At 44.7% G+C, this 27485-nt stretch overlaps 1 protein-coding gene across 1 annotated transcript in view; it reads left to right on the top strand.

Moving 5' to 3' along the window:
- Positions 1-27485, top strand: part of pkd2l1 (polycystic kidney disease 2-like 1) — a 161169-nt gene that overhangs the window by 37124 nt on the left and 96560 nt on the right. The window contains exon 3 of the mRNA XM_041209263.1: positions 9665-9792. Within this exon, the coding sequence (XP_041065197.1) occupies positions 9665-9792 (128 nt within the window). The remainder of the gene's footprint in view (positions 1-9664; positions 9793-27485) is intronic.

Raw genomic sequence — 27485 nt, 5'->3', positions numbered from 1 at the left:
TTTCACGTGGTCCATCTCTGACACTTCCCTTCCCTTCCTTGACCTCTCTGCCTCAATCTCTGGTGATAGACTGTCCACCAATATCCATTACAAACCCACCAACTCCCACAGCTCCCTCGACTACAGCTCCTCACACCCCGCTTCCTGTAAGGACTCCATCCCATTCTCTCAGTTCCTTCGCCTCCATCGCATCTGTTCTGATGATGCTACCTTCAAAAACAGTTCCTCTGACATGTCCTCCTTCTTCCTTAACTGAGGTTTTCCACCCAAGGTCGTTGACAGGGCCCTCAACCGTGTTCGGCCCATCTCCTGCGCATCCGCCCTCACGCCTTCTCATCCTTCCCAGAAACATGATAGGGTCCCCCTTGTCCTCACTTATCACCCCACCAGCCTCCGCATTCAAAGGATCATCCTCCGCCATTTCCGCCAACTCCAGCATGATGCCACCACCAAACACATCTTCCCTTCACCCCCCCCATCGGCATTCTATAGGGATCGCTCCCTCCGGGTCACCCTGGTCCACTCCTCCATCACCCCCTACTCCTCAACCCCCTCCTATGGCACCACCCCATGCCCACGCAAAAGATGCAATACCTGCCCCTTCACTTCCTCTCTCCTCACTGTCCAAGGGCCCAAACACTCTTTTCAAGTGAAGCAGCATTTCACTTGCATTTCCCCCAACTTAGTCTACTGCATTCGTTGCTCCCAACGTGGTCTCCTCTACATTGGAGAGACCAAACGTAAACTGGGTGACCGCTTTGCAGAACACCTGCGGTCTGTCCGCAAGAATGACCCAAACCTCCCTGTCGCTTGCCATTTTAACACTCCACCCTGCTCTCTTGCCCACATGTCTGTCCTTGGCTTGCTGCATTGTTCCAGTGAAGCCCAACGCAAACTAGAGGAACAACACCTCATCTTCCGACTAGGCACTTTACAGCCTTCCGGACTGAATATTGAATTCAACAACTTTAGGTCTTGAGCTCCCCCCTCCATCCCCACCCCCTTTCTGTTTCCCCCTTCCTTTTGTTTTTTTCCAATAAATTATATAGATTTTTCTTTTCCCACCTATTTCCATTATTTTTAAATATTTCAAATCTTTTATGCTCTCCCCACCCCCACTAGAGCTATACCTTGAGTGCCCTACCATCCATTCTTAATTAGCACATTCATTTAGATAATATCACCAACTTTAACACCTATGTGTTCTTTTGTCCTGTTGTTTGTGACATCTTTTGATGATCAGCTTCTATCACTGCTTTTGCCTACAACCACACCACCCCCCTCCACTTCTCTCTCGCTCTCTATCTCCCCCCCCACACACCTTAAGCCAGCTTATATTTCAACTCTTTCTTGGACTCGAACTCAAGTTCTGTCGAAGGGTCATGAGGACTCGAAACGTCAACTCTTTTCTTCTCCTCCGATGCTGCCAGACTTGCTGAGTTTTTCCAGGTAATTCTGTTTTTGTTTCGGATTTCCAGCATCCGCAGTTTTTTTGTTTTTATCTCTGTGTTTAATTATTACTCCCCATTGATTTACATTTTGCAGTTTATAAATTATCCATTAGTTCTTTGCCTACCAACAGTTGGTGGGAATTCAGGGCTGCTTATTGTTAAGATTTCAACTCCCACCTGTGTGCTGAAACAAGCCTGAACATTAAAATCTCATCAGTGCATTTCCAACAAGAGAGAATCCAACCATCTCCCCTTGACATTCAATGGCATTACCATCACTGAAACCCCCACTATCAACATCCTGGGAGCTATCATTGGCAAGAAGCTGAACTGGACCAGACATATAAATACTGTGGCTACAAGAGCAGGTCAGAGGCTGGGAATCCTGCAGTGAATAACTCACCTCATGACTCCACAAAGCCTGTCCACCATCTACAAGGCACAAGTCAGGAGTGTGATGGAATACTCACCACTTGCCTGGATCAGTGCAGCTCCAGCAACACTTAAGAAGCTTGACACCATCCAGGACAAAATAGCCCGCTTGATTGGCACCCCATCCAGCACCTTAAAACATTCAGTCCCCCTGCCACTGACGCACAGTAGCAGCAGTGTGTACCATCTATAAGATGCACTGCAGAAACTCACCAAGGCTCCTTAGGCAGCACCTTCCAAACCTACAGCCTCTACCACCTAGAAAAACAAGGGTAGCAGATAGATGGGAACACCGCCACCTGGAAGTTTCTCTCCAAGTCACTCACCATCCTGACTTGGAAATATATTCTCATTCCTTCACTGTCACTGGATCAAAATCCTGGAACTCCCTCCCTAACAGCACTGTGGGTGTACTTACACCACATAGACTGCAGGGGTTCAAGGAGGCAGCTCACCACCACCTTCTCAAGGGCAACTAGAGATGGGCAATAAATGCTGGCCCAGCCAGTGACGCCCAAACCCTATGAAATCATTTTTAAAATTACAATAATAAAGCTACTATGATGTCAGCACTGGCTATTATATTAGGGCATTAACTGTAAAATCCTAAATTAAAATTGAAAGGTACATTTTGTGTGCTGCCACTGTTAAAGATTTGTGCATGTGCATGGAGAGACGGTGGTGTATTGGGAATATCACTGAACTAGTTATCCCCCACCATCCCCCAGCCAATTTCTGGAACATAGGTTCAAATCCAGCCATTGCAGCTGCTGGAATTTAAATTCAATCAAAAAGATTTACAATGTAAATCAGTCCCATGAAACCATAATTAATTGTTGTAAAAACACATCAGGTTTGTTAATGGCCTTCAGGGAAGGAGATATGCAATCCTCGTCTGGCCTACATGTGACTCCAGATCCACAGCAATGTGGTTGACTCTTAACTGTCCTCTGAAATGACCCAACAAGCCACACAGTTCAAGGGCAATTAGGGATGGGCAACACATTCTGGCTTTGTCAGTGATACCCACATCTCATGAAATAATTTTTTAAAATTCCCCAGATCACTTGTTTCCTGTAGCTACTTTAAAGTTATGGCCTTTAGTCTACGGCCAGAATTTTTCGCTCCTGTTCGCGATGGGCATCGTGGTGGGCGGGAGTGGAAAATATCGCAAGAAAGTCAAAAATCAGTTTTATGTCATCGTAAAACCAGTTTGTGATTGTCCACTGCAGCCGTCAATGATGGGCCGCATTTCCCACCACTCTGGGAACGTCATTTCAAAATATTTGCATCTCGTTATAAGGACTGGTTCGCCAGGATCATCGCTCTGCGCTGGATGATCATGACGCCTGTGTGGTGGCCTCAGACTCCTGCAGAGAGAAGGTACAATGAGGCTTATATCGCTACCCAATCATTGGTGGAGCACACCACGGGGACCTTTAGAGATGCGATTCCGATGCCTGGATAGATCTGGCAGAACACTCCAGTACACTCCCCGAGAGTCTTTCGGATCATCATGGCTTGCTGCGCACTGCACAACCTGGCTCTGTAAAGTGGGGAGGTCTTGCCAGTTGCCGACATGGAGGAGCTGCACATCAGCTCCGATGAGGAGGACCTTGAAGGGGATAAGGGTGTTGAGTTGGAGGAAGCTGAGGCTTCAGGGGAAGAGGCCATAGCACAGGCCAGATGAGGTGTGCGCGTGAGACCCTCATTGCCACCAGAAGAGGATGACAAGTTGGAGTGAGTACTCTCTTGGTCAAGTGCCCTCCATCGTGGGCCAGCATTAACACCAGTGTTGCTATTCTCATTTCAACCATACACTTCAATATGAAAGTGAATAGTTACACATCAGACTCACATTGTCCTGATCCTTTGAAGGATAATGAAGCCTCAGCAGCGTGTCCTTGCTGAGATGAGATGCTATCTGGAGGATGGAGTCCTGGCATCAGATATCAGAAGGTGCTGCCTCTTCAAGTGACTCTCCAGCATCCCAGTCACAATGACAGCCTACAAGAGCCAGGAGCTGTTGCACTGTCCCAGTGGTCTTGTAGCTGTATGCTTTCACTCTGACAATGCTCCTCAAGGAGATCTATCTCCAGCAGTGGGATAATAACCTCGATGGTGAAGCTGATAGGTGGGCCAAGGCAGCTGAGGCCGTTCCGCATCTATTCTGAGATGATTCAGTCCTCTGTGTCACCTTCTCTGTCACACTAACATCCGTCACCCTCAGTTAGTGATGCTGGCCTGCCTTTATCCTCACCTTGCTATGCATGTGGACCACCTGAGGATGATGACGCTCAAACACTTGCGTACAAGACATTGAAATGCCTCCTCTTTAAGACACACATTGTGGCCTCATGGCCAGCCCTGACCCTTGTGAACTCAAATGCTCAGACACCATGAGGCCCTCAAGGTGATGAGTTGGTGCTAATAAAGAACAGACTTCAGCTTCAGTACATCCTCGCTTCTATTCCATTGCTCCCCTCAACACTGCCTAAAGCGCTTCCAGAACATGCTCAAAGGCTCTATTGTCCACCAGGAATCACCATTTGCAACTCGCATCACAAGTCCAGTGAGTGTTTGGGTGGTGGGACACACAGCGCTGCATCCCAATATTATGATGAGTGCCTTATGGTCAGAATTCAGACAATTACAGGTTGAGAAACACTCAAGGTTGTAGGTTCGGTGCCAGGACAATAAAATAGCTGAGAGGGGCAGAGTTTCAGCACCTTCAGGTGGCAAGGTGCTCCCCCTTATTGGTGAGCTTAGCAGATGTACACTCAGAAAGTTGGAAACATAGTTGGCAGACAGCAGCACACACGATCTCTGAGTGTGGGCTCATAGCATGAAAACCCTGCCAGGTGACAGAGACCACACACAGTTGCACAATTTCTGACCCTTCTCCATGCATTAACACACCTCTCCATGTACACTACACCTTCATCTTTAGGAATGCAGGTGAGATAGGAGAACACCTCTGCCTCAATCTTAAACAGCCAAGGATAAACATGACATGACCCTGCAAGGCATGTGAATGAGGTTCCTTCCACAATCACACTTAACAGTAAGGTTGAGATATCACTGATGTCAACAATGACCTGGGTCAGGGCCACTGTAGCAATGTGGAAGCACACTACATAGACGAGAGGCCCATGAGAGCAACACGTGATAAGCAGGGGGAAGGACCATGGTATCACACCTGAGTGACAGCAAAACAACTAATCATAAATAGGGGGCAAACACAAGTGGAAATGTGAAATGGGTGCGATTCTATTTACATTTGTGAACATTATACACATGTTGTGAACACTTGTGCCATCGTTGTGCCCCTAAATCTTTTTAACTTTCCTAACCTTACCATTACATCTGGTTGCTTCCCCAACAACCATAGCAGGGGTGGATGCAGCCTGCTGACTGCTACACCCTATTGTCTGTGATGTCTTTGGCAGGAGGCCTCTGGAGGGCCCCGGCCTGCTTTGGATGTCTTGCTGTGGGCCAGCTATACCCTCCTTGGCCTGTGAAGCTGGAGGTGATGGGGTCACAGGATCGGCCAGACACTCTTGGAGTCACCTGGGTGAAGGCCCCGGGGTCCCGAGCTGCTGGTCCTCCTCCCTATGGATACCTGAAGGGCCCTGGCTGACTCCTTGAGCAGAAAGGGCAACTGGAGTGAGATCCAGGTACCCCACAGCCCCCTCACCTTGACATTGATGGATGCTATCAATAGCTACAGTGGTGGTGTTTAGCAGTGCAGGACTGATGTTCTGGACCAAGGTCTCCATGGCAGCTGCCATCCGACCAGTGTTAGCCTCAGTGCATTGGCATGCCGGCACTATCACCTCAGACTGAACGTGGACACACTCCTCCATCATCCATTGCAACCTGAGGAATGAAGCTGATATCTTTTCCTGATGTTCCTGTGATTGTCTCTGCAGCTCCACCAACCTAGATAGGACCAAGTCCAGAGGCTCGTCATCTGACTCGGATTCAGCAGAATCCTGGCCTCCAGCTGTTTCCGAGTGCTGGCGAGCTCGGATCCCTGCCTCTGCCTGCTGTGGATCAGATGGTATGCTGTGCTCACCAGATTGTGACCCTGAGGCTGCTCTAGAACTAGGTCCCACCTAGGCGTGTCTGGCTGTGATGCTGGAGGGTGTGGGTGAGCAATATGATGGGTCTTCTAAGGTGCTGTCCTCTTGTTAATCATCAACAGTATTGTCAGAGCTAGAGCTGAGGGCCTGGCTTGTGGATACCCTCGGGCACTTTCCAGAGGTGCCTATGAAAGAAAAGAGAGATAATTAGTGCATGGCAGGCAACTCTAAAACAGGGCAATGCACTCACAGTATGGTTGCCTGTGGATGAGCTGGTGCAGGATCCTCACTTGGGTGTGCATTGCCCACCTCACCGGTGCAGGGATGGTCCACGGCCTCTCTTCCAGCTCGACAGCTTGATTCTCATAGGGAGTGAGGACCTAGATTTCAGCCACTCCACCCCCAGTCTGAGACCTCTCCTTTCGATTGTGTGTGAGCTTGTCCTGCATAAAGACAGATCGAGAGAGTGAGCAGGGCACATGGCAAGGCAGATGATAAGGATGATTACCATGTGTGGGTGGTGAGTGCAGCCAAGGATGGGATGAACTGCAGTGGAGATGAGGCCAGATGGAGATGTGAGGGTATGTTGAGAGAATGGGTGGTGATGGCCCTTGAGCTGGCAGTGAGTGAGATGCCAGTGAATGTGTGATGGGCTTGTGAGAGTGTGAGTTTCAAGTGATGAGATGTTTGCCTTACCCTGGTGGCACAGATGAGATCATTCATCCTCTTTCTGCACTGGATGGCCGACCTCTCCTGTGTTACGTTAGCACTGGGCACCACTGCCACCACCTGCCAAGTTGGAGAGGTGAGGCTGATGGTCTTCCTCCAGCCATCACAGGGGTAGAGGACATTGCAGCGGGCCTCGACTGTGTCCAGTAGGTGTTCCAGTGGGGCGTCACTGAATTTTGAAGCAGCATGCTTCTTCCCTTTGGGAGTCACGTCTTCCATGGGCTGTAGACAGAAGAAAAGCTGTGCACGGGGGCCATTTAAGTATGGTACCTGGAGCGAAGGAGCGGTGAGCTCAGAGCAGGGCAGCCAAATTGGAGACTGCCCACCCGCGATCCAGTGAGTTTCCTGTGCGTGCATAATTAATACAATGGGAAGCGGACGAAATGGTGTGAAAACTCACCATCGCGGCCGGTGAGAAAACACTTTTTCACACCCACTGCCACACTTAGTGCAACGAGGGGGAAATCCCGGGTTTATATTTTCTCTCCTCAGTCTTCCTACCAAAATGAATCACTTTGATTATGAAATTGAACACAGAATTGTAATGTGTAATGTAACAAATGTAATGTGTTTTTCCATTTCACCAGACAGTCTATGTCCTCCTGAAACCTGTTACTATCTTTTCACTATTTACAACATTTCCAAGTTTCACACCATATTCCTTGCAATTATATCCTGTGCACCCAAGACCAGGTCAAGATTTTGTATCAGTAAGTGTAGTGACCCCAACATTTTGACCCCTGGAGTACTGTATACTTCTGTCGAGCCTAGAAATCTGCTTCTGCCTCTTAGACAATGTTACTTCCAGAGTCACTGCCCCCTTAATGTGTGCTTCAATTTTACTGACAAGTTTACTCTGAGGTCCTTTATCAAATGACTTTTGAAAGCCAATATACATAACATCAACTGCACTAACCTCATCAACCTCACTATTACTTCATCAAAGAACTCTGTCATGTTAATCAAACATAATTTGCCTTTAACTAATCCATGCTAGTTTTCATTTATTAACCCACATTTTACCAAGTGGAAATTAATTTTGTCCCACATTAATATCTCTAAAATTTCCCCACCATTGATGTCGGGCTGACCGGCCTGGAGTTATTGTTATTGAACAGAAGTGTAACATTTGCAATCCTCCAGACCTTTCTCATATTTGAAGAGGGTTGGAAGATTGTGGCCAGAGTTCAGCAATTTCCAACTCTACTTTCCTCAGCAACTCTTGGATATATCCCACAGACCAGGGGCAGAATTCAATGGATGGTTGCAATTTCTGCCCCACCAGCCAAAGATTAGGCTGATCCATGCTCTGTGGGTCTGATTGGCCAGCAGCTCCGTAGGCCTAGCAGCATCACAGGGAGTGGTGGCCACTGCTGGGACTACAAGCAGTCCTGTGAGTCGATCCCAGGGCCAGCTGGAGGTAAATGTCGGGGGTGTCGCAGTGGGGACTGGTGGGGAGGTCCTGGTGGGGGGGGGACACCAAGATGGGGTCTTGATGGAGTGCCCAGAATGGAAGGAGCACCCAGGTGGGGGAAGACATTGATGGGGAGCTCCGAGTGAAAAAAGGGGCCAGTGATGGAGGGGCACCCCCTTTCCCATCCTGCCGGGTTTCTCTCCTGTTCTTGAGTCCCTCCCGCCAGCCTCAGTCCATATCCAAATGCAGCAAGATCTGGACAGTATCCAGGCTTGGGCTAATAAGTGGCAAGTAACATTCATGCCACACAAGTGCCAGGCAATGACCATCCCTAAACAAGAGAAAATCTAACTATCACCCCTTGATGTTCAATGGCATTACCATTGCTGAATCCCCCACTATTAATATCCTGGGCGTTACCAATGACCAGAAACTGAACTGGACTAGCCATATAAATACTGTGGCTACAAGGGCAGGTCAGAGACTAGGAATCCTGTGGCAAGTAACACACCTCCTGACTCCCTAAAGTCTGTCCACCATCTATAGGCATAAGTCAGGAGTGTGATGGAATACTCCCCACTTGCCTGGGTGAGTGCAGATCCATCGACACTCAAGAAGCTTGACACTGTCTAGGACAAAGCAGCCCGCTTGATTGGCTTCAAATCCACAAACATTCATTCCCTCCACCACCAACACACAATAGCAGCAGTGTGTACCATCTACAAGATGCACTGCAGGAATTCACCAAGACTCCTTAGGCAGCACGTGCTAAACCCATGACCACTACCATCTAGAAGGACAAGGGCAGCAGATAGATGGCAACACCACCACTTAGAAGTTCCCCTCCAAGCCACTCCATCCTCACTTGGAAATATCACCGTTCCTTCACTGTCGCTAGGTCAAAATCCTGGAACTCCCTCCCTAACAGCACTGTGGATGTCCCTATAACGCATGGACTGCAGCGGTTCAAGAAGGCAGCTCATCACCACCTTTGCAAGGGCAACTAGGGATGGGTAATAAATGCTGGCCCAGCTAGTGACACCCACATCCTGTAAGTGAATAAAATATGTTAAGGCTGGGTGAAGCAGCCCTAAAGTGACCACTAATTGGCCACTGAAGGGCCTCAATTAGGGTGAGGGCAGAAGGGCTGCTCTCGGTATCGCCCCCACCCCGGTAAAATTGTGGACAGGTCCGGGGCACCCAGGGAATTTGCAGGAGCCACATCTGCAAACCTGGTGGCAGAGGCTGGTTATGTTCTGCCCAAAATGACTTCTTGTAGTTTGAGCATTTCCAACCTTTTAAGTATCTACTCTTTAATTGCTATCCAATTTCTCTGTTGTTACCTTAACTGATGTATGCGAGCAGGGTTCTTTTACTAGCTGATCTAGACTTGCTTGATACAAAGGGACCCATATTCAAATGCACAGATCTATTAGCACTTAATTCCCTGAGAAATAGAAGTCCTTACGTTCTGCTAGAGAACATCAATAAGAAATCAATAGTAATTGGTTACATTTGATATTAGTAATCTTCTGGACTTTTCTTTTTTCTAGTGACCTATGGAATGACCAGTTCAAATGCCTATTACTACACCAAGGTCATGTCAAACCTTTTCCACTCTACGGCAGGAGATACAGGGGTCACCTTTCAAACTATCCACAGCATGGCTGATTTCTGGAGTGTGAGTAGAACTCAATGAATCCAGCGCAATACATTTCTATTCGCTCATTGTAATCTGCAATCTCTCATGTATTATGCTACGCAAAGTTCCTTAATAAGGTCTAATGTACCCATGTATTCAGAATAGACATTTGGTGAGTTTGCAGAAGGATTTTCTTTAGGAGCCTCATGTTTTCAGTGAATAAGTTACCAGGAATTAATGAAGAAGTGGACAGTTTTAACATCAGATTTTAACAAAATGCACGTAACTGTATGAATTTTTTGTATTGAACAAAGAGACCTCTATATAAACCCTGAAGGCACTTAACAAAGCTGAGAAACTGTCAATTGTTGCTATTTCTCATCAAGTTGAAATGCTTCAAACATTATATAATATTCCATGAAGATATTTCCACAGTTGTCATCAGATTCAGAATTTACACTGCAGCAACCAGATGGTGAATCATTGCTGCAAGGAGACTGAGTCCTGTAGTGCATGCTGCATCATGGTTGGGTCCACAAGCGTGCAAATGGAGTTGACCAGCACTTCCTTGTTGAGGTGATGGACTCCAGGCTCTGAGCAAAGTCCTGTACTGGACGTCTCCATGTTCCTTGACATTCACTGCAAACTGCCTTCAGGTTTCCCAATGCACCAAGGATTTCACTATGCATGTCCATCAGTGACCTTCTGGCCCATTGAAGCACTCACCTGAGCCCTCTGCATCAGAACCCATGTGTGCCCTTGCACTCCAGTGAGCCAGCACCTCTGCTATTGTTCACTGCCCTGCGTGCAGCCCACTCTCCTGCTCAGTGGCTTACTACTTGCTGCACTAAAGGCATTGTGCCTCTAATCTAGTCCCTAAGATACACAAAGTGTATCTGATGGCTGGCAGTGTGGGTGCTGTGTCTTCATCATCATTTTCCTTTTGGTGTTCTTCCATTGCCTGGCCAGATGGAACATGTTGATACCCACAAGAGTAATTTTGTTGTGAGGGGAGAGGGGGATGAGGTACTAGTTTCCCGCCATTTTCAACTTGTAAAATAGAAGAAAGTGTGGAATGAGGGGACACTGGGATGTGAGAATGAGGATTAAGTGTGAGGACATTGTTCTCTTTGGTAAATTCAGCCTCACCACTGGCCACAGTCTCAACATCAGCTGTTCCACTGCCTCCTCCATAGGGATTAAGGCATGCAGGCCAATCGCACGACCAGCCCCGTCCCCGTCCCCGCCCCCACCACCACCCTGGTTAGCTCCTTTTTTTATTAGTTCATGTGATGTGGCCATCTTTGGCAAGGCTGGCATTTATTACTCATCCTTAATTGCCCTTGAGAAGGCTGTGGTGAGCTGTGGCCTTGAATTGCTGCAGTACATGTGGTGGAGGCACAGTCCGTGTGGTGTAGGTATATCCACAGTGCTATTAGGGAGGAAATTCCAGGATTTTGACCCAGTGACAGTTAAAGAACAGTGATATATTTCCAAGTCAGGATAGTGAGTGGATTGGAGAGGAACGTCCAGGTGGTGGTGTTCCCATGCCCTTGTCCTTCTAGGTAGTAGAGGTCGTGGGTTTGGAAGGTGCTGTTGAAGGAGCCTTGGTGAGTGCACTGTCAAGGGCAGTCACTCTCATCTCACCTCTGGAATTCAGCTTTTTTGTCCATGCTTTGACCAAAACTGTAATGAGGCCTGGAGCAAAATAGCCCTGATGCAACCCAAATGAAGCATCAGTGAGCAGGTTATTGCTAAATAAGTAGCATTGTTGATGACACCTTCCTTTGTTGATGATTGAGAGTAGACTGATGGGGGGAGTAATTGATTGGATTTGATTTGTCCTACTTTTTGTGGACAGGGTATACTTGGGCAATTTTCCACATGGTCAGTTAGATGTCTGTATCGTAGTTGTAGTGGAAGAGTATACTGTTGCCACTGGTTGTGTGCCATCTTTTCCTGGCAGTCTTGATGGAGGCAGTGGAAAGGGCTGAATGAAGGGTGTCAGTGAGTGCAGTGCCATCTGTTTGGCTGATGTGGCTGTCATGGTTGAATAGCTTGCAGTGTGTGTATGTGTGAGAGACTTAGGACAGAACCAAGTGTGGGAGGGTGAAGTGATTTATATAAATATAAAAACAAAAAAACTGCGGATGCTGGAAATCCAAAACAAAAACAGAATTACCTGGAAAAACTCAGCAGGTCTGGCAGCATCGGCGGAGAAGAAAAGAGTTGACGTTTCGAGTCCTCATGACCCTTCGACAGAACTGTCGAAGGGTCATGAGGACTCGAAACGTCAACTCTTTTCTTCTCCGCCGATGCTGCCAGACCTGCTGAGTTTTTCCAGGTAATTCTGTTTTTGTTTTTGATTTATATAAATGTTAGGCATGAGGCATGATTTATAGAGATTTTTGGTAAGTGAGTGACAGGAGTTGGGATTTGAGCAGTGGCTGAGACTAGTGGTGCAGTCGGTAGAATATAGCATTTGAAAAAGCATTCTCTGACCTTGAGCACTTGTGTGAGGTTATTGAATTACTTATATCACTGCATCCAGGTCCTTAAGGCTTAACTCATGGCATTAACCTCTGTGGCTATCTGTCCCCATTGCCTTTGACCATGTGAGTGGAGGGCTTCCTTCACTGCTGCAGATACAGGACATCTCTCCTCATTCAAGACCATAAGACGTAGGAACAGAATTGGCCTTTCGGCCCATTGAGTCTGCTCCACCATTCAATGAGATCATGGCTGATCTGATAATCCTCAACTTCACTTTCCTGCCTTTTCCCCATGACCCTTGATGCCCTTACTGATTAAAAATCTGTCTATCTCAGCCTTGAATTATACTTAACAACCCAGCATCTACAGCTGGCTGCAGTAAAGAATTCCACAGATCAACTAACCTCTGAGAGAAGAAATTCCCCCTCATCTCTGTCTTAAATGAGCAACCCCTTACTCTGAGCTTATGCCCTCTGGTCCTAGACTCTCCCACAAGGGGAAAAAAACCTCTCAGCATCTACCCTGTCAAGCCCCCTAAGAATCTTCTATGCTTCAATAAGGTCGCCTCTCATTCTTCTAAACTCCGATGAGTACAGGCCCAATCTACATAACCTCTCCTATAAGAAAATCCCTCCACCCCTGGGAACAACCTAGTGAACCTTCTCTGGACTGCCTCCAATGCCAATATATCTTTCCTTAGATAAGGGGACCAAAACTGTTCGCATTATTCCAGGTGTGGTCTGACTAGTGCCTTGAATAGCTTTAGCAAGCGTTCTCTATTTTTATATTCCATTCCCTTTAAAATAAAGGCCAATTCCATTTGCCTTCCCTATTACCTATTGAACTTGTATGTTAGCTTTTTGGAATTCATTCATGAGGGCCCCCAAATCCCTCTGTGCTGTAACTTTCTTCAGTCTTTCTCCATTTAAATAGTATCCTCAATCCTTCCTGCCAAAGCGCATTACCTCACACGTTCCAACATTATATTCCATCTGCCACATTTTTGCCCACTCACTTAACCTGTCTAGATCCCTCTGTAGACTCTTTGTGATATCCTCATCACTTTCCTTCCCACCTATTTGTGTCATCTGCAAATCTGGCGAGAGTACCCTCATTTCCCTCATCCAAATCATTAATATATGTTGTAAATAATTGTGGCCCCATAACTGATCCCTGTGGCAATCTACTAGTTATGGGTGGCCATCCTGAAAATGCCGCCCCCCCCCCCCCCCCCCCCATCCCAACTGTCTGTTGTCTATTAGTTAGCCAGTCCTTTATCCATGCTATATATACCCCCAACACCATGGGCCCTTATCTTATTAAGTAGCCTGATGTGTGGTACCTTATTGAACGCCTTTTGGAAATCCAAATATATTACATCTATTATTTCCCCTTTATCCATCCTGCTTGTTACCTCCTCAAAGAATTCTAATAAGTTTGTCAGGCATGATTTCCCTTTCATGAAGCCATGCTGACTCTACTTGATTAGATTATGCATTTCTAAATGCTCAGCTATTACATCCTTTATAATAGACTCCAACATTTTCTCAATGACAGATGTTAAGCTAACTGGCCTATATCTACCTGTTTTTTGTCTCCCTCCCTTTTTGAATCTTTTTGAATAAGGGGGTTACATAGGCAGTTCTCCAATCCTCTTGGACTTTTCCAGAATCTAAGGACTCTTAGAAGATTACTACCAGTGCTTCCGCTATCTCTGCAGTTATTTCCTTTAAAATCCTAGGATGCAACCCATCAGGTCCAGGTGACTTAATGGCCTTTAACCCCATTAGTTTCCCTAGTACTTTTTCTCTGGTGAAAGTTATTGTATTTATTTTCGTCCCCCACCTTTTGCCCCATGATTATTTAGCATTTTTGGTATGCTATTAGTGTCTTCTACCATGGAGTATGCAAAGTATTTATTCAACTCCTCTGCCATTTCCTGGTTCCCTATTATTATTTCCCCAGCCTCATTTTCTAAAGGCCTTTATTGACTTTGGCCTCTCTCTTCCTTTTTATATATTTGAAGGAGCTCTTACTATCTGTTTTTATATTACATGCTAGTTTACCCTCAATGTTTATTTTCTCCCTTTTTTTTTGGTCATCTTCTGTTGGTTTTTAAAACTTTCCCAATCCTCTGGTTTACCACTAATCTTTGTCACATTGTACATTTTCTCTTTCACTTTAATACTATCCTTAACTTCCTTGATTAAGCATGGTTGTTATCCCCTCCTACAATCCTTCTTCCTCACTTAGATATATCTTTGTTGAGAGTCACGAACTATTTTCTTAAATGTCTGTCATTGTTCATCAACTGTCTTTTCTGCTAAACTCCTTTCTCAGTCCACTCCAGCCAATTCTGGCCTCATTTCTTTGTAATTACCCTTATTTAGGTTTAGCACAGATGTTTCCAAATTAAATTTCTCACACTCAAACTGAGTGCTAAATTCCATGTTATGGTCATTATTTCCTAGGGCGTCTCTTACTCTGAGATCATTTATTAAACCTGCCTCATTACACATTACCAGATCCAAAATAGTCTGATCTCTGGTTGGATCCACAACATATTGTTCTTGGAAACTCTCCCAAATACACTCTATGAATTCTTGCTCGTGTCTACCTCTGCCAATTTGATTTTCCCAATCTACATGGAGATTAAAGTCCCCATGATTAATATGCTGCCTTTTTTACATGCCCTCATTATTTCCTGATTTATTCTCTATCCGACAGCATAGCTACTGTTAGGGGGCCTATAGGGTACTCTTACCAGTGTCTTCTTCCCCTTGCTACTTCTTACCTCCACCCATTTGGATTCCACATCTGATACATGATCATTTCTTGCTATCGTACTTATTCCACCTTGTACTAACAAAGCTACTCCACCACCCTTTCCTTCCTACCTGCCCTTCAAACAGTCACATACCCCTGTGTATTCAATTCCCAGCTTTGATTTCCTTGTAACCATGTCTGCGTAATGGCTATAAGATCATATCCATTAATCTCTATTTGTACCGTTAATTCATTTATTTTGTTCCGAATATTATGTGCATTTAAGTAAAGAGCCACTAATTTTGCCTTTTTACCATTTTTCCCCCTCTGACCTTATTTGCTGCTGTTTTTTTTATATTTGTACACTCTGTCCCTTCCTGTCACACTCTGGGTATCATTACCTAAGTAGCTGCCCTGCAATGTCACCATATCCTTTTGCTTTGTAAGTTTACATATCCCCGCTCCAGAACCTTCCCCCTTCTATTTAATTTAAAGCCCTCTCTACAGCGTCTTTCCACTTCCTCCACCGAGACCTCCAGTGCAAAAGCCAAAAATCTTGGAGTTCATTCTCTCCCCTGTTGTGCCATTCCTCACCCTCTCCCAGGTTGATTCCCATCAGACACTACCAACCAAAGCCAGAATGTCCCCCTGCTCCATCATTTTAACTACTGCAAGCTTTAAATAGTACAATAACAGCCACTCGATATATTAGCCTCATGCTGAGTTCTGGCTGGATGCTGAAGTCATTCACATAAGCAGCACGAATGTGGGCACGCCACCTTAATTTCAATCAATAGTGCTCATTAATCCTTGTGCCCATTTTCCTCTTAGCTCCCAGCTCTTTCTGAATTGTACAGGGAGTGAGAATGTCTCTTTATGAAGGATGAAAAAGACTGAGAATGTCTCTTTCTACCAGGTCGCAGAGAGTGAGAATGTCTCCTTATTCAGGGTAAAAGGAGTGAGAATGTCTCTTTAAACAGTGTGCAGGGAGTGAGAATGTCTCTTTATACAGGGTACAGGGTATAGGGAGTGAGAATGTCTCTTTATACAGTATAGGAAGTGAGAATGTCTCTTTATACAGGGTATAGGGAGTGAGAATGTCTCTTTATACAGGGTATAGGGAGTGAGAATGTCTCTTTATACAGGGTATAGGGAGTGAGAATGTCACTTTATACAGGGTATAGGGAGTGAGAATGTCTCTTTATACAGTATAGGAAGTGAGAATGTCTCTTTATACAGGGTATAGGGAGTGAGAATGTCTCTTTATACAGGGTATAGGGAGTGAGAATGTCTCTTTATACAGGGTATAGGGAGTGAGAATGTCACTTTATACAGGGTATAGGGAGTGAGAATGTTTCTTTCTTCAGGGTATAGGGAGTGAGAATGTCTCTTTATACAGGGTATAGGGAGTGAGAATGTCTCTTTATACAGTATAGGAAGTGAGAATGTCTCTTTATACAGGGTATAGGGAGTGAGAATGTCTCTTTATACAGGGTATAGGGAGTGAGAATGTCTCTTTATACAGGGTATAGGGAGTGAGAATGTCTCTTTATACAGGGTATAGGGAGTGAGAATGTCTCTTTATACAGGGTATAGGGAGTGAGAATGTCTCTTTATACAGGGTATAGGGAGTGAGAATGTCTCTTTATACAGGGTATAGGGAGTGAGAATGTCTCTTTATACAGGGTATAGGGAGTGAGAATGTCTCTTTATACAGGGTATAGGGAGTGAGAATGTCTCTTTATACAGGGTATAGGGAGTGAGAATGTCTCTTTATACAGGGTATAGGGAGTGAGAATGTCTCTTTATACAGGGTATAGGGAGTGAGAATGTCTCTTTATACAGGGTATAGGGAGTGAGAATGTCTCTTTATACAGGGTATAGGGAGTGAGAATGTCTCTTCCCACAGGGTATAGGGAGTGAGAATGTCTCTTCCCACAGGGTACGGGGAGTGAGAATGTCTCTTTATACAGGGTACGGGGGGTGAGAATGTCTCTTCCCACAGGGTACGGGGGGTGAGAATGTCTCTTCCCACAGGGTACGGGGGGTGAGAATGTCTCTTCCCACAGGGTACGGGGGGTGAGAATGTCTCTTCCCACAGGGTACGGGGGGTGAGAATGTCTCTTCCCACAGGGTACGGGGGGTGAGAATGTCTCTTCCCACAGGGTACGGGGGGTGAGAATGTCTCTTCCCACAGGGTACGGGGGGTGAGAATGTCTCTTCCCACAGGGTACGGGGGGTGAGAATGTCTCTTCCCACAGGGTACGGGGGGTGAGAATGTCTCTTCCCACAGGGTACGGGGGGTGAGAATGTCTCTTCCCACAGGGTACGGGGGGTGAGAATGTCTCTTCCCACAGGGTACGGGGGGTGAGAATGTCTCTTCCCACAGGGTACGGGGGGTGAGAATGTCTCTTCCCACAGGGTACGGGGGGTGAGAATGTCTCTTCCCACAGGGTACGGGGGGTGAGAATGTCTCTTCCCACAGGGTACGGGGGGTGAGAATGTCTCTTCCCACAGGGTACGGGGGGTGAGAATGTCTCTTCCCACAGGGTACGGGGGGTGAGAATGTCTCTTCCCACAGGGTACGGGGGGTGAGAATGTCTCTTCCCACAGGGTACGGGGGGTGAGAATGTCTCTTCCCACAGGGTACGGGGGGTGAGAATGTCTCTTCCCACAGGGTACGGGGGGTGAGAATGTCTCTTCCCACAGGGTACGGGGGGTGAGAATGTCTCTTCCCACAGGGTACGGGGGGTGAGAATGTCTCTTCCCACAGGGTACGGGGGGTGAGAATGTCTCTTCCCACAGGGTACGGGGGGTGAGAATGTCTCTTCCCACAGGGTACGGGGGGTGAGAATGTCTCTTCCCACAGGGTACGGGGGGTGAGAATGTCTCTTCCCACAGGGTACGGGGGGTGAGAATGTCTCTTCCCACAGGGTACGGGGGGTGAGAATGTCTCTTCCCACAGGGTACGGGGGGTGAGAATGTCTCTTCCCACAGGGTACGGGGGGTGAGAATGTCTCTTCCCACAGGGTACGGGGGGTGAGAATGTCTCTTCCCACAGGGTACGGGGGGTGAGAATGTCTCTTCCCACAGGGTACGGGGGGTGAGAATGTCTCTTCCCACAGGGTACGGGGGGTGAGAATGTCTCTTCCCACAGGGTACGGGGGGTGAGAATGTCTCTTCCCACAGGGTACGGGGGGTGAGAATGTCTCTTCCCACAGGGTACGGGGGGTGAGAATGTCTCTTCCCACAGGGTACGGGGGGTGAGAATGTCTCTTCCCACAGGGTACGGGGGGTGAGAATGTCTCTTCCCACAGGGTACGGGGGGTGAGAATGTCTCTTCCCACAGGGTACGGGGGGTGAGAATGTCTCTTCCCACAGGGTACGGGGGGTGAGAATGTCTCTTCCCACAGGGTACGGGGGGTGAGAATGTCTCTTCCCACAGGGTACGGGGGGTGAGAATGTCTCTTCCCACAGGGTACGGGGGGTGAGAATGTCTCTTCCCACAGGGTACGGGGGGTGAGAATGTCTCTTCCCACAGGGTACGGGGGGTGAGAATGTCTCTTCCCACAGGGTACGGGGGGTGAGAATGTCTCTTCCCACAGGGTACGGGGGGTGAGAATGTCTCTTCCCACAGGGTACGGGGGGTGAGAATGTCTCTTCCCACAGGGTACGGGGGGTGAGAATGTCTCTTCCCACAGGGTACGGGGGGTGAGAATGTCTCTTCCCACAGGGTACGGGGGGTGAGAATGTCTCTTCCCACAGGGTACGGGGGGTGAGAATGTCTCTTCCCACAGGGTACGGGGGGTGAGAAAGTCTCTTCATAGAGGATGGCCGTAGGTGATGTTGGTTAAGGAAACAGTTAACTTACAAGGAGTTCAATTGATCATTATCAACTAAGAACCTCAGTGCCCATTTGGATGTATAAATGGGAAAACATTCATTGGTTTAATCAAAAAAGTAAAAGGGAAAACAAATTAGAGAAGTTCCCTGTAGAGTTCTATGCACCAAAAATAAAACTCTGTTGGAGGAAACCACTGTTAGTTTTTATCTTTTTTTCAAGCAGTTATTGTGACTTTATCAGTGGTGGCAGAGGATGGTTCCTGTTTGTAAATAAAATATTGGAAACTAAGCTTTCTTCAGGCAAAAGACGGTATTTGGAGTTAATTTTGAGATATGGTTTGGATTAACTTTGGAGAATGGCTGAATCAAATTGTTGTTTCTCAGGGTATGATTACCCACTGATGTTTCCTGAGAGTGGACCCTATGAGCAATGGAAGAATGAAGTAGCTATGTGGACACAGGTTATGTCCTTGCCAAAGAATAAACAGGGAATGGCCTTGGCACTTTCATTACCATACAAAAGCAAAATAAGATGCAAAGTATTTTCAGAGTTGGAGCATGAACCTTTGAACATGGATGAAGGTTTGTAAACATTATTAGATTTTATGGATAATGAGTCATCATTCTGATAGATCTTTAATCTAAAAGTGTGGTCAGATTTTGACAAATTTAGAAAGTAGGAAGATAGTTCCATAGAAGACTACATAATGGAATTCAGTAGACTATATGCAAGATTGCAAAAATTCCATCTAGAAATTCCCGAATCAGTGCTGGTGTTCAAGTTACTAGACTGTGCCAAAGTATTGAATATGGACAGGCTTCTAGTTCTAACTGGAGTTAAGTTGGCAGAAAGACATGCACACTGCTAGAACAGATGTCAGAAGCTCTTTTAAAAAAAAAAATTCCTCAGCAAACCTTCCGGAAGCGTTTGTCTCACAAATGAGCCATTCGGCAGTAAGACAGGAAATGGCGGATACAATGTTAACGGGATGGTGAGATCATTTAGAAACAGGACGCAGGCATCAGTATGAAAGGAGATTTGTAACTGGAAACAACTGGGACAGGAACACCTTGGACAATTATAGCAGGAGAGAAGAATTAGGGATTTACGACACAAGAATGAACCCCAGGAATGCCCAGGGTATGGTCAATCTGTGTTTTAGGTGCGATTCAAAATACTATTATGCAATAAACTGTCCTAAACAATATAATGTGCTCCTAATTAAACATGAGACAGAAGACTCAGAAGAAGAAGATGGAGATAGTGACCAAAGAGAGGGCATTGTATTAGTTATAAGAAGCTTTAGCCCGGTGTTGAATGTCTTGGTGGCAGAGACCTTCAACTATGCGGTGCTAGATAGCAGTTGCACATATACAGTCTGGAATAGACTGATTAAAATGCTTTCTGGACTCCTTAAATGTCAAGGACTGGAATAAAGTTAAAGAATTTTGAGAGTTCCACCAGTTTTAGATGTGGAGGTGATAATACCCTAAAATCTTTAAAAAGGGTAGTGATTCCCTGTAAGATAGCTGGAGTCAATCATTTCATCAGCACGATGTAGTGTCTAACAAAATACCATTACTACTGAGCAGACCAACAATGAAGAAAATGCAAATGAAGCTGGACATGGAGAACGACGAGGCCATTGTATTTGGGGAAAATCTGTGGATTTACAATTTACGCAATGTGGACACTATTGCATTTCTTTAACAAAACCTAACTTTTCTACCAAGGTGATTAAAGAAGTCTTATTAGTGCCAGAGGATTAGAATCTGGAAGACAAAAAGCAAATTGTGTTAAAATTGTATCGGCAGTTTGCCCACCCTACTTCGCAAAGATTAAAAATTTTGCCAAGGGGTGCAGGAATAAGAGATGGAGATTACGTAAACTTATAGAGGAGATAAGCAGTAGATGTGATATATGTAAGAAATACAGAAGGACACTGTCATGGCTGATAGTGAGTCTACCTTTAGTGAGGGATTTCAATGAAGTTGTGATGATGGATTTAAAGGTATGGGACAAAGAAAACATTTTTATTTTACATTTTGTAGATTTGGCAACAAGGTTTAGCCAGTCAACAATCATATACAGTAAAGAAAAGGAAATAATTGTGGATCAAGTAATGGAGAAGTGGATCGGGACCGGATTGGGACCACCAATGAAATTCCTCACTGTGTGGATATGTGTGAAAACATGAATATAATAGTTATGAATACAGCAGCTGAAAGCCCCTTTAGTAACGGAGTGTGTGAAAGGAATCACGTGGTTATGGATGAGATGCTTTGTAAAATATTGGCGGATAGACCAAGCTGTAAATTGATATCAGCTCTAGCATGGGCTGTCCACGCCAAGAATTCACTGCAGATGGTTGGGGGCTATAGTCCATATCAGTTGGTTTTTGGTAGAAACCCAAAAATTCCTTCAGTCCTGAATGAGCATCCCCCAGCTTGGGAGGGAACTACGATTAGCCCTACCTTTTCTGAGCATTTAAATGCACTACACACGAGTAGAAGAGCATTCCTTAAAGCCGAAGCTTCAGAAAGAATGCGGCAAGCTCTAAGATACAATGTACATCCATAGGAAACTACTTTCAATCAGGGAGACATGGTATACTATAAAAGAGAAGGACTTAGCGGGTGGAAAGGCCTGGGAAAGATTATAGGTAATGATGGCAAAACAATCATTTCACAACATGGGAACCAGACTTTTTGGGCGCGCTCATCAAGGTTAGTTGGCGCGGACTACAAATTTGTGGGTTCAGAAGGAGTTCTAGGAAGGGATGAGGAACCATGTACTCCTCATATCCATATGTTGCACAATTATGAGAACCAGGTTGTTGATGTTGACAGGGTATCTAAAGATGGAGACAGTAATGCGGATGAGCGCGATGAGGCAATTTGTCCCAGAGGACAACTGCCGAAAGCTGGCATTAAAGTTACATACTTGCCAGAAAGGGCCAGTCAGTAGCGGGAAGCAATGATCGGAAGAAGAGCAGGGAAGGCCACTGGAAAATATTTAAAGAATGGTTAAATGTACAAGATAAAGGACTGGAGGCTAGGCCTATGGATTGGAAACATGAAGTACAAAAATAAAAGGCATGGAAATTTAGTGTCAGTTTGAACAGTGGGCCTAGGAGTGAACTTGCCTCTAGGAAGAGATCATAAATGATTGAAAGAACATCTATAAATGTGAGAGGGAGATCAAGGAGTAACAGCCCGGAGCATGATAGAAGGCAGAATAGAGGATGTAGCTTAACAAAAAGAGTAGTAACGCTACAAGGAGCAGAAGCCCATATGATTGAGAAGTCTTAATAGCTTCAAACAAATTAGATGATAAATTAATTAAGGATGCCAAACAGCAAGAACCACATAATTGGAGAGAATTTGGGGTATACACAGAGGTGCCAGATAGGGGACAACCAGCTCTGTCTCATAGATGGATATGCATGGAAAAGGTGCTTCCTGATGGGACTTATAAAGGCAGGCTAGTGGCATGAGGGTTTGAAGATTAATTGGGTGACTGGGATATGAGAGTAGATTCATATACAACAAAAAGCTATTCTGAAGATCTACTTGGATTCATTAGCTATAAGTACCTGGGAATGCATTTGATATTAAAGGTGCCTTTTTGCAGAGGTACCAACTTTAAAGGGAAGTTTATCTCCGCCCACCAAGAGGTGCCAAATGCAGAAGGGACACTCTGGAAGCTGAATAAAACTGTATACGGTTTAACTGATGCCTCCAGACTTTGGTATTTCTCAGTGAGGTCAGTTTTGTTAAAGTTGGGCTATTTTCAGTTGGAAGCTGACCTGGCAATGTTTTATTGGCACAGTGGAGGGAAATTTGCAGACATCTTTATGATGCATGTAGATTATTTTTTTGTAGGGTTCTGGTAGTGGATTTGAAACAGTTGTCCTTAATGGGCTCAGAATTTAAAATTGGAAGTCAGGCTACTGGTGCATTTAAGTACATTGGATTGGAAATCAGGCAGAGCGGATCACACTTCCTTTTACATCAGCAATCCTACTTAGAGAATGTCAATCCCATTGGTAGGGCCTCTCAAAGATACAGTTTCTGAAGTGGAAGAAGAGGATCTCAGAAGTCTAATTGGGAAACTCAGCTGGCAAACAAATCAGGTCAGACATCAGTTTTGACATTTTGGAATTGAGCACTAAAATGAATGAACCTAGGATTGAAGAAATCATTTGAGCAAACAAAACATTGACAAAATTAAAAATGGAGCAATGTGTTTTAAAAATCCCATCTTTGGGTGATCTTGGAAAAATGATACTGATTGTGTTTAGTGCTACATCTTATGCAAATCTATGTGATGGATTTTCGAGTGTGGGAAGATTTATAATATTTCTCATGGGGGAAAGAGATAAATGCTGCCCTTTGGCATGGGACGCAAAAAGATCCGAGTTGTAAAAAGTATGTTGGCAGTGGAAGCTCTCGCCCTTTATATCAAAGATTCTGGCAGAAGTTTTAAATGATAAAGGGTATTCAGGAATGGTACCTATCGAATGTCTAATAGACAATAAGTCACTTTGGGAAAACTTTTGCTATACAATGTACGTTAACAAAAAGAGCTTGCGAATTGACATTGCAAGTTTAAATCATACTAGAGAATCAGGAGATTGCCAAGGTCAAATGGATTGATAGCAGCTAACAATTATTTGACTGCTTCACCAAAAAAGGAGCGAGCTCCAACAAGTTATTAGAGATCCTCAAAGAGGGACGTCTTTTCCTTTGAGAAAACAAAAAGGAATATTCTTTTTGTGTGGACATTTTTACGTGTGTTTTTTTTAAAGGGGGAATAAGGTGGTTTTGTTGAATGAAAAAAATATATAATGTTTTGTGTTATGGAAGAGATGATCCATCTTTTTTCTGATTATATATACTTAAGGGGAATCTGGGGAAGGAAACAGTTAATTTTCAGTTTGTTAACTGATAGTTAGCAATTAAACTCCCTAAGTACCCATTTGGATGTATAAATGGGAAAACATGAATTTGTTTAATCCAAAGAGTAAAAGGGAAAACAGCTGAGACAAGTTCCCTGTAGAGTTTTATGCACCAAAAATAAAATTCTGTTGGAAGAAACTAGTCTTAGTCTTTATCTTTATTTCAAGCAGGTATTGTGACTTTATGAAGTTAGAATGTTTCTTGATACAGGGTACAAAGTGAGAATATATTTTTATACAAGGTGGCAGATAGTGAAAATGGCTGTTTATAAAGGGTACAGAGATATAGAATCTCTTTATACGGGGTATAGGGAGTGAGAATGTCTCTTTATTGTTATGACCGAACCCCAGACCAGGTTCCCAATTTGCTAACTTCTCGAATGGGACCCCAATTTTGTTTTCCTCCCAGATGAAGAGGAATATTCTAGCTCCCCTTCTTTATTCAACCCCCTTGGCTGGTTGCAACAATGTTAATTTAAAAGGGATCCCTTCCCCCTGTGGATACCTTTTCCCAGCCCAAATGTCTCTATGTTTTAGCAGCACCCAAGGCTTTCTTGAGTCAAAGAAAGAGTAAGTTTATTAGTTACTAAAAACTCAAGAAAAAAAATAATGAAAATGCAACACACACACACACACACACACACACACACACACACACACACACACACACACACACACACACACACACACACACACACACACACACACACACACAGATTAGAAATGAGAACTTGAGTCCAGATAAAAGTTTAAAAAGGTAAAAGAATCAGTCTTTGGCTTGACCGTGATACTTAGATGGTGATACTTTGTAACCGTTAAGTTGGGTGATTCGTTAGAGCTGATGTTGACAGTTCAGCAGTTGGTTTGGAGACACTTGGTTCTGCAGGTTGACTGAAGAAGCTGTCTTATTTCCTTTTTGATCATGGCTTTGCTGACTTGTTTCCAGCAACAGAGGGAGAGAAAGAGCCTTTGCCTGCAAGCTACAGGGGTGCCTAGTTGATTATCTTCTGCTGTCACAGCACATTAGCACACTAGAACACTAACACATGCAGATCAGGTTTGCAGCTAACGTTTTCACCCATTTCCTTGTGTATTCTTGGAAGGGAAAAAACAAACATGTCTTTCACCCAAAATCTGTTTTCTTTCAGCTCAGACCATGTCCATATTCTGAGATATAACTAAACAGGAGATGGGTTTGGATTGTTAGAATCATATCTCTCAAGATTGAAGTTTTCTTTTACAAAATGGAAGGATTTGGCATGAGCTAGACACATGGATTCTAACCTGGGATTCTTTTTTAAAAGGCCACAAACTCACCTTGGAACTGTAAACAAGCAGGCCTCTTCCAAGAAATCACCTAACCTATAGGGTACTTGAGAAGGAGTTGTTTATTTGTGTTCAACTGCAAAGACTTTAATTAATGAAAAGCTGGGAGACAAAAAGGCAATCACATGGCAGGAAAATAGCTAAGTTGTGAACCTGCTTGTTTGGAAGACAGTCTTGTTGGACAACAAGCTGAAGAAAGAAGGCTACCTTGACTGGCTCCCTCTCTCTACCTTGCCTAAAATTGTGTGGAGCTATCAACCTGAAACCAGAGAACCTTCACCTGAGTGAAACTAGTCTGCGTTTGGACCTGCAAAGCTGAGGCCAGTGGCAGGAACCGCCAGGCATCCAACAGACCAGCGGCCCATCTGCACACAAGAGAACTCTAGATTGACAGCATTGAAAGCCTGCAGGCTTTTTCCTTTATTTTATAATGCCCAGCCTCCAAAGCCATTCATTGCAGAGAAGACCTATCTGTTTGTCATTTGCTTGTCTGTGTGTGCTGGAGAAATTCTTTAGGAAGAGGTATATAGTTATACTTCCCAATTACAATTATGTGTTAACCAGTGCCGGAAAATGTTTTAAAATAAATTAATCATTGAGTTTTTGAAAGAAGCCTGGTCAGAGTCTCTTCTTCTAGGTGCTAGAGGTAGAGGTAAACAATTGGCCATTTCGTGAGAAAATTAAACACTTAAGTTAATGGTATGGCCTGCAGGATAGTGGTGCTTGATCATTTGCACACTCTTCCCATTCCTGTCATATCAGAATGCCTGCTGAGATGTGGCAAACAGTATCCATTCTCTCTGCAACCACAGGAGATTAAAGTTCAGTCTTTAGCATTTCATCTCTTCCTTTCAAGTGTCTCTGTCTGAAGGAGGCCCCGACACCTTTTTAGGTGCAACATTCCATGTTCTCTCGAGAGGACTCGGTCAAATATAATCCACATAGGAATTTTACCGAAAGTGGTTACTTTACATTCTCAACTGGCTTTTGTTCAGTGTCTTTGCTTGTATGTCTTTGTGAAAAAAAATACATATCTTCCCTAAAACGTTCAACATGCCCATAAGTAATTCAGGGTTGTAATCCACTGTTGTGACTTAATACAGCATGCCAGGGAACATAAGAACATAAGAACTAGGAGCAGGAGTAGGCAATTCAGCCCCTTGAGCCTGCCCCTCCATTCATTACGATCATGGCCGATCTCATTTCGACCTCAACTCCAATTTCCTGCCCTATCCCCATTACCTTTCAACCTGTTACTAATTAAAAATCTGTCTATCTCCTCCTTAAATTTATTCAGTGTCCCGGCATCCACTACACTCTGAGGTAGTGAATTCCAGATTTACGACCCTTTGAGAAAATTAATCACTCCTCATCTTTGATTTAAATCTATCACCCCTTAGCCTAAAACTATGGCCTCTTGTTCTAGGATGCCCCACAAGGAGAAACATCCACTCCATGTCTACTTTGTCTATCTGCTTTAGCATCTTATAAACCTCAATTAGATTTCCTCTCATCCTTCTAAGCTCTAGCCTAAACTGTTCAATATCTCCTCATAAGACAAGCCCTGCATCTCTGGAATCAATCTAGTGAACCTCCTCTGAACCACCTCCAATGCAACTACATCCTTCCTCAAGTAAAGGGACCAAAACTGTGCACAGTACTCCAAGTGCGGTCTCACCAATGCCTTGTACAGTTGCAACAACACTTCCCTATTATTACACTCTATTCCTTTAGCAATAAATGCCAAAATTCCATGTGCCTTCCTTATTACCTGCTGTATCTGCATAATAGCTTTCAGCGATTCATGCATGAGGACACCCAAATCCCTCTGCACTGAAACATTCTGAAGTTTCTCTCCATTTAAATAATAAGTCACCTTTTTATTCTTCCGACCAAAATGGCTAACCTCACACTTATCCACGTTAAACTCCATCTGCCAACTTTTGGCCCATTCACCTAACCTGTATTAATCTTTTGTTTGGCACCTTATCAAAGGCCTTATGGAAGCCCAGATATACTACATCTAGAGGATCCCCATTATTCACTTTGTTTGTCACATCTTCAAAGAACTCTAGCAAATTAGTCAAACACAATTTACTCTTCATAAAACCATGCTGACTCTTAAGGATTGTATTTTGACTTTCCAAATGCCCCATTATTATTTCGTTAATACTGGATACCAACAATGTCCCAATGACAGACGTTAAACTAACAGGTCTATAGTTTCCTACTTTCTGCCTGAATGAGAATGTCTCTTTGTACAGGGTACAGGAAGTGAGAATGTCTCTTTGTACAGGGTACAGGGAGTGAGAATGTCTCTTTGTACAAGGTGGCAGGGAGTGA

Source organism: Carcharodon carcharias, chromosome 17 (assembly GCF_017639515.1).
Source record: "Carcharodon carcharias isolate sCarCar2 chromosome 17, sCarCar2.pri, whole genome shotgun sequence".
NCBI lineage: Eukaryota > Metazoa > Chordata > Chondrichthyes > Lamniformes > Lamnidae > Carcharodon > Carcharodon carcharias.
Note: the sequence above shows the minus strand (reverse complement) of the source record. Positions and strands in the feature narration are given on the sequence as shown.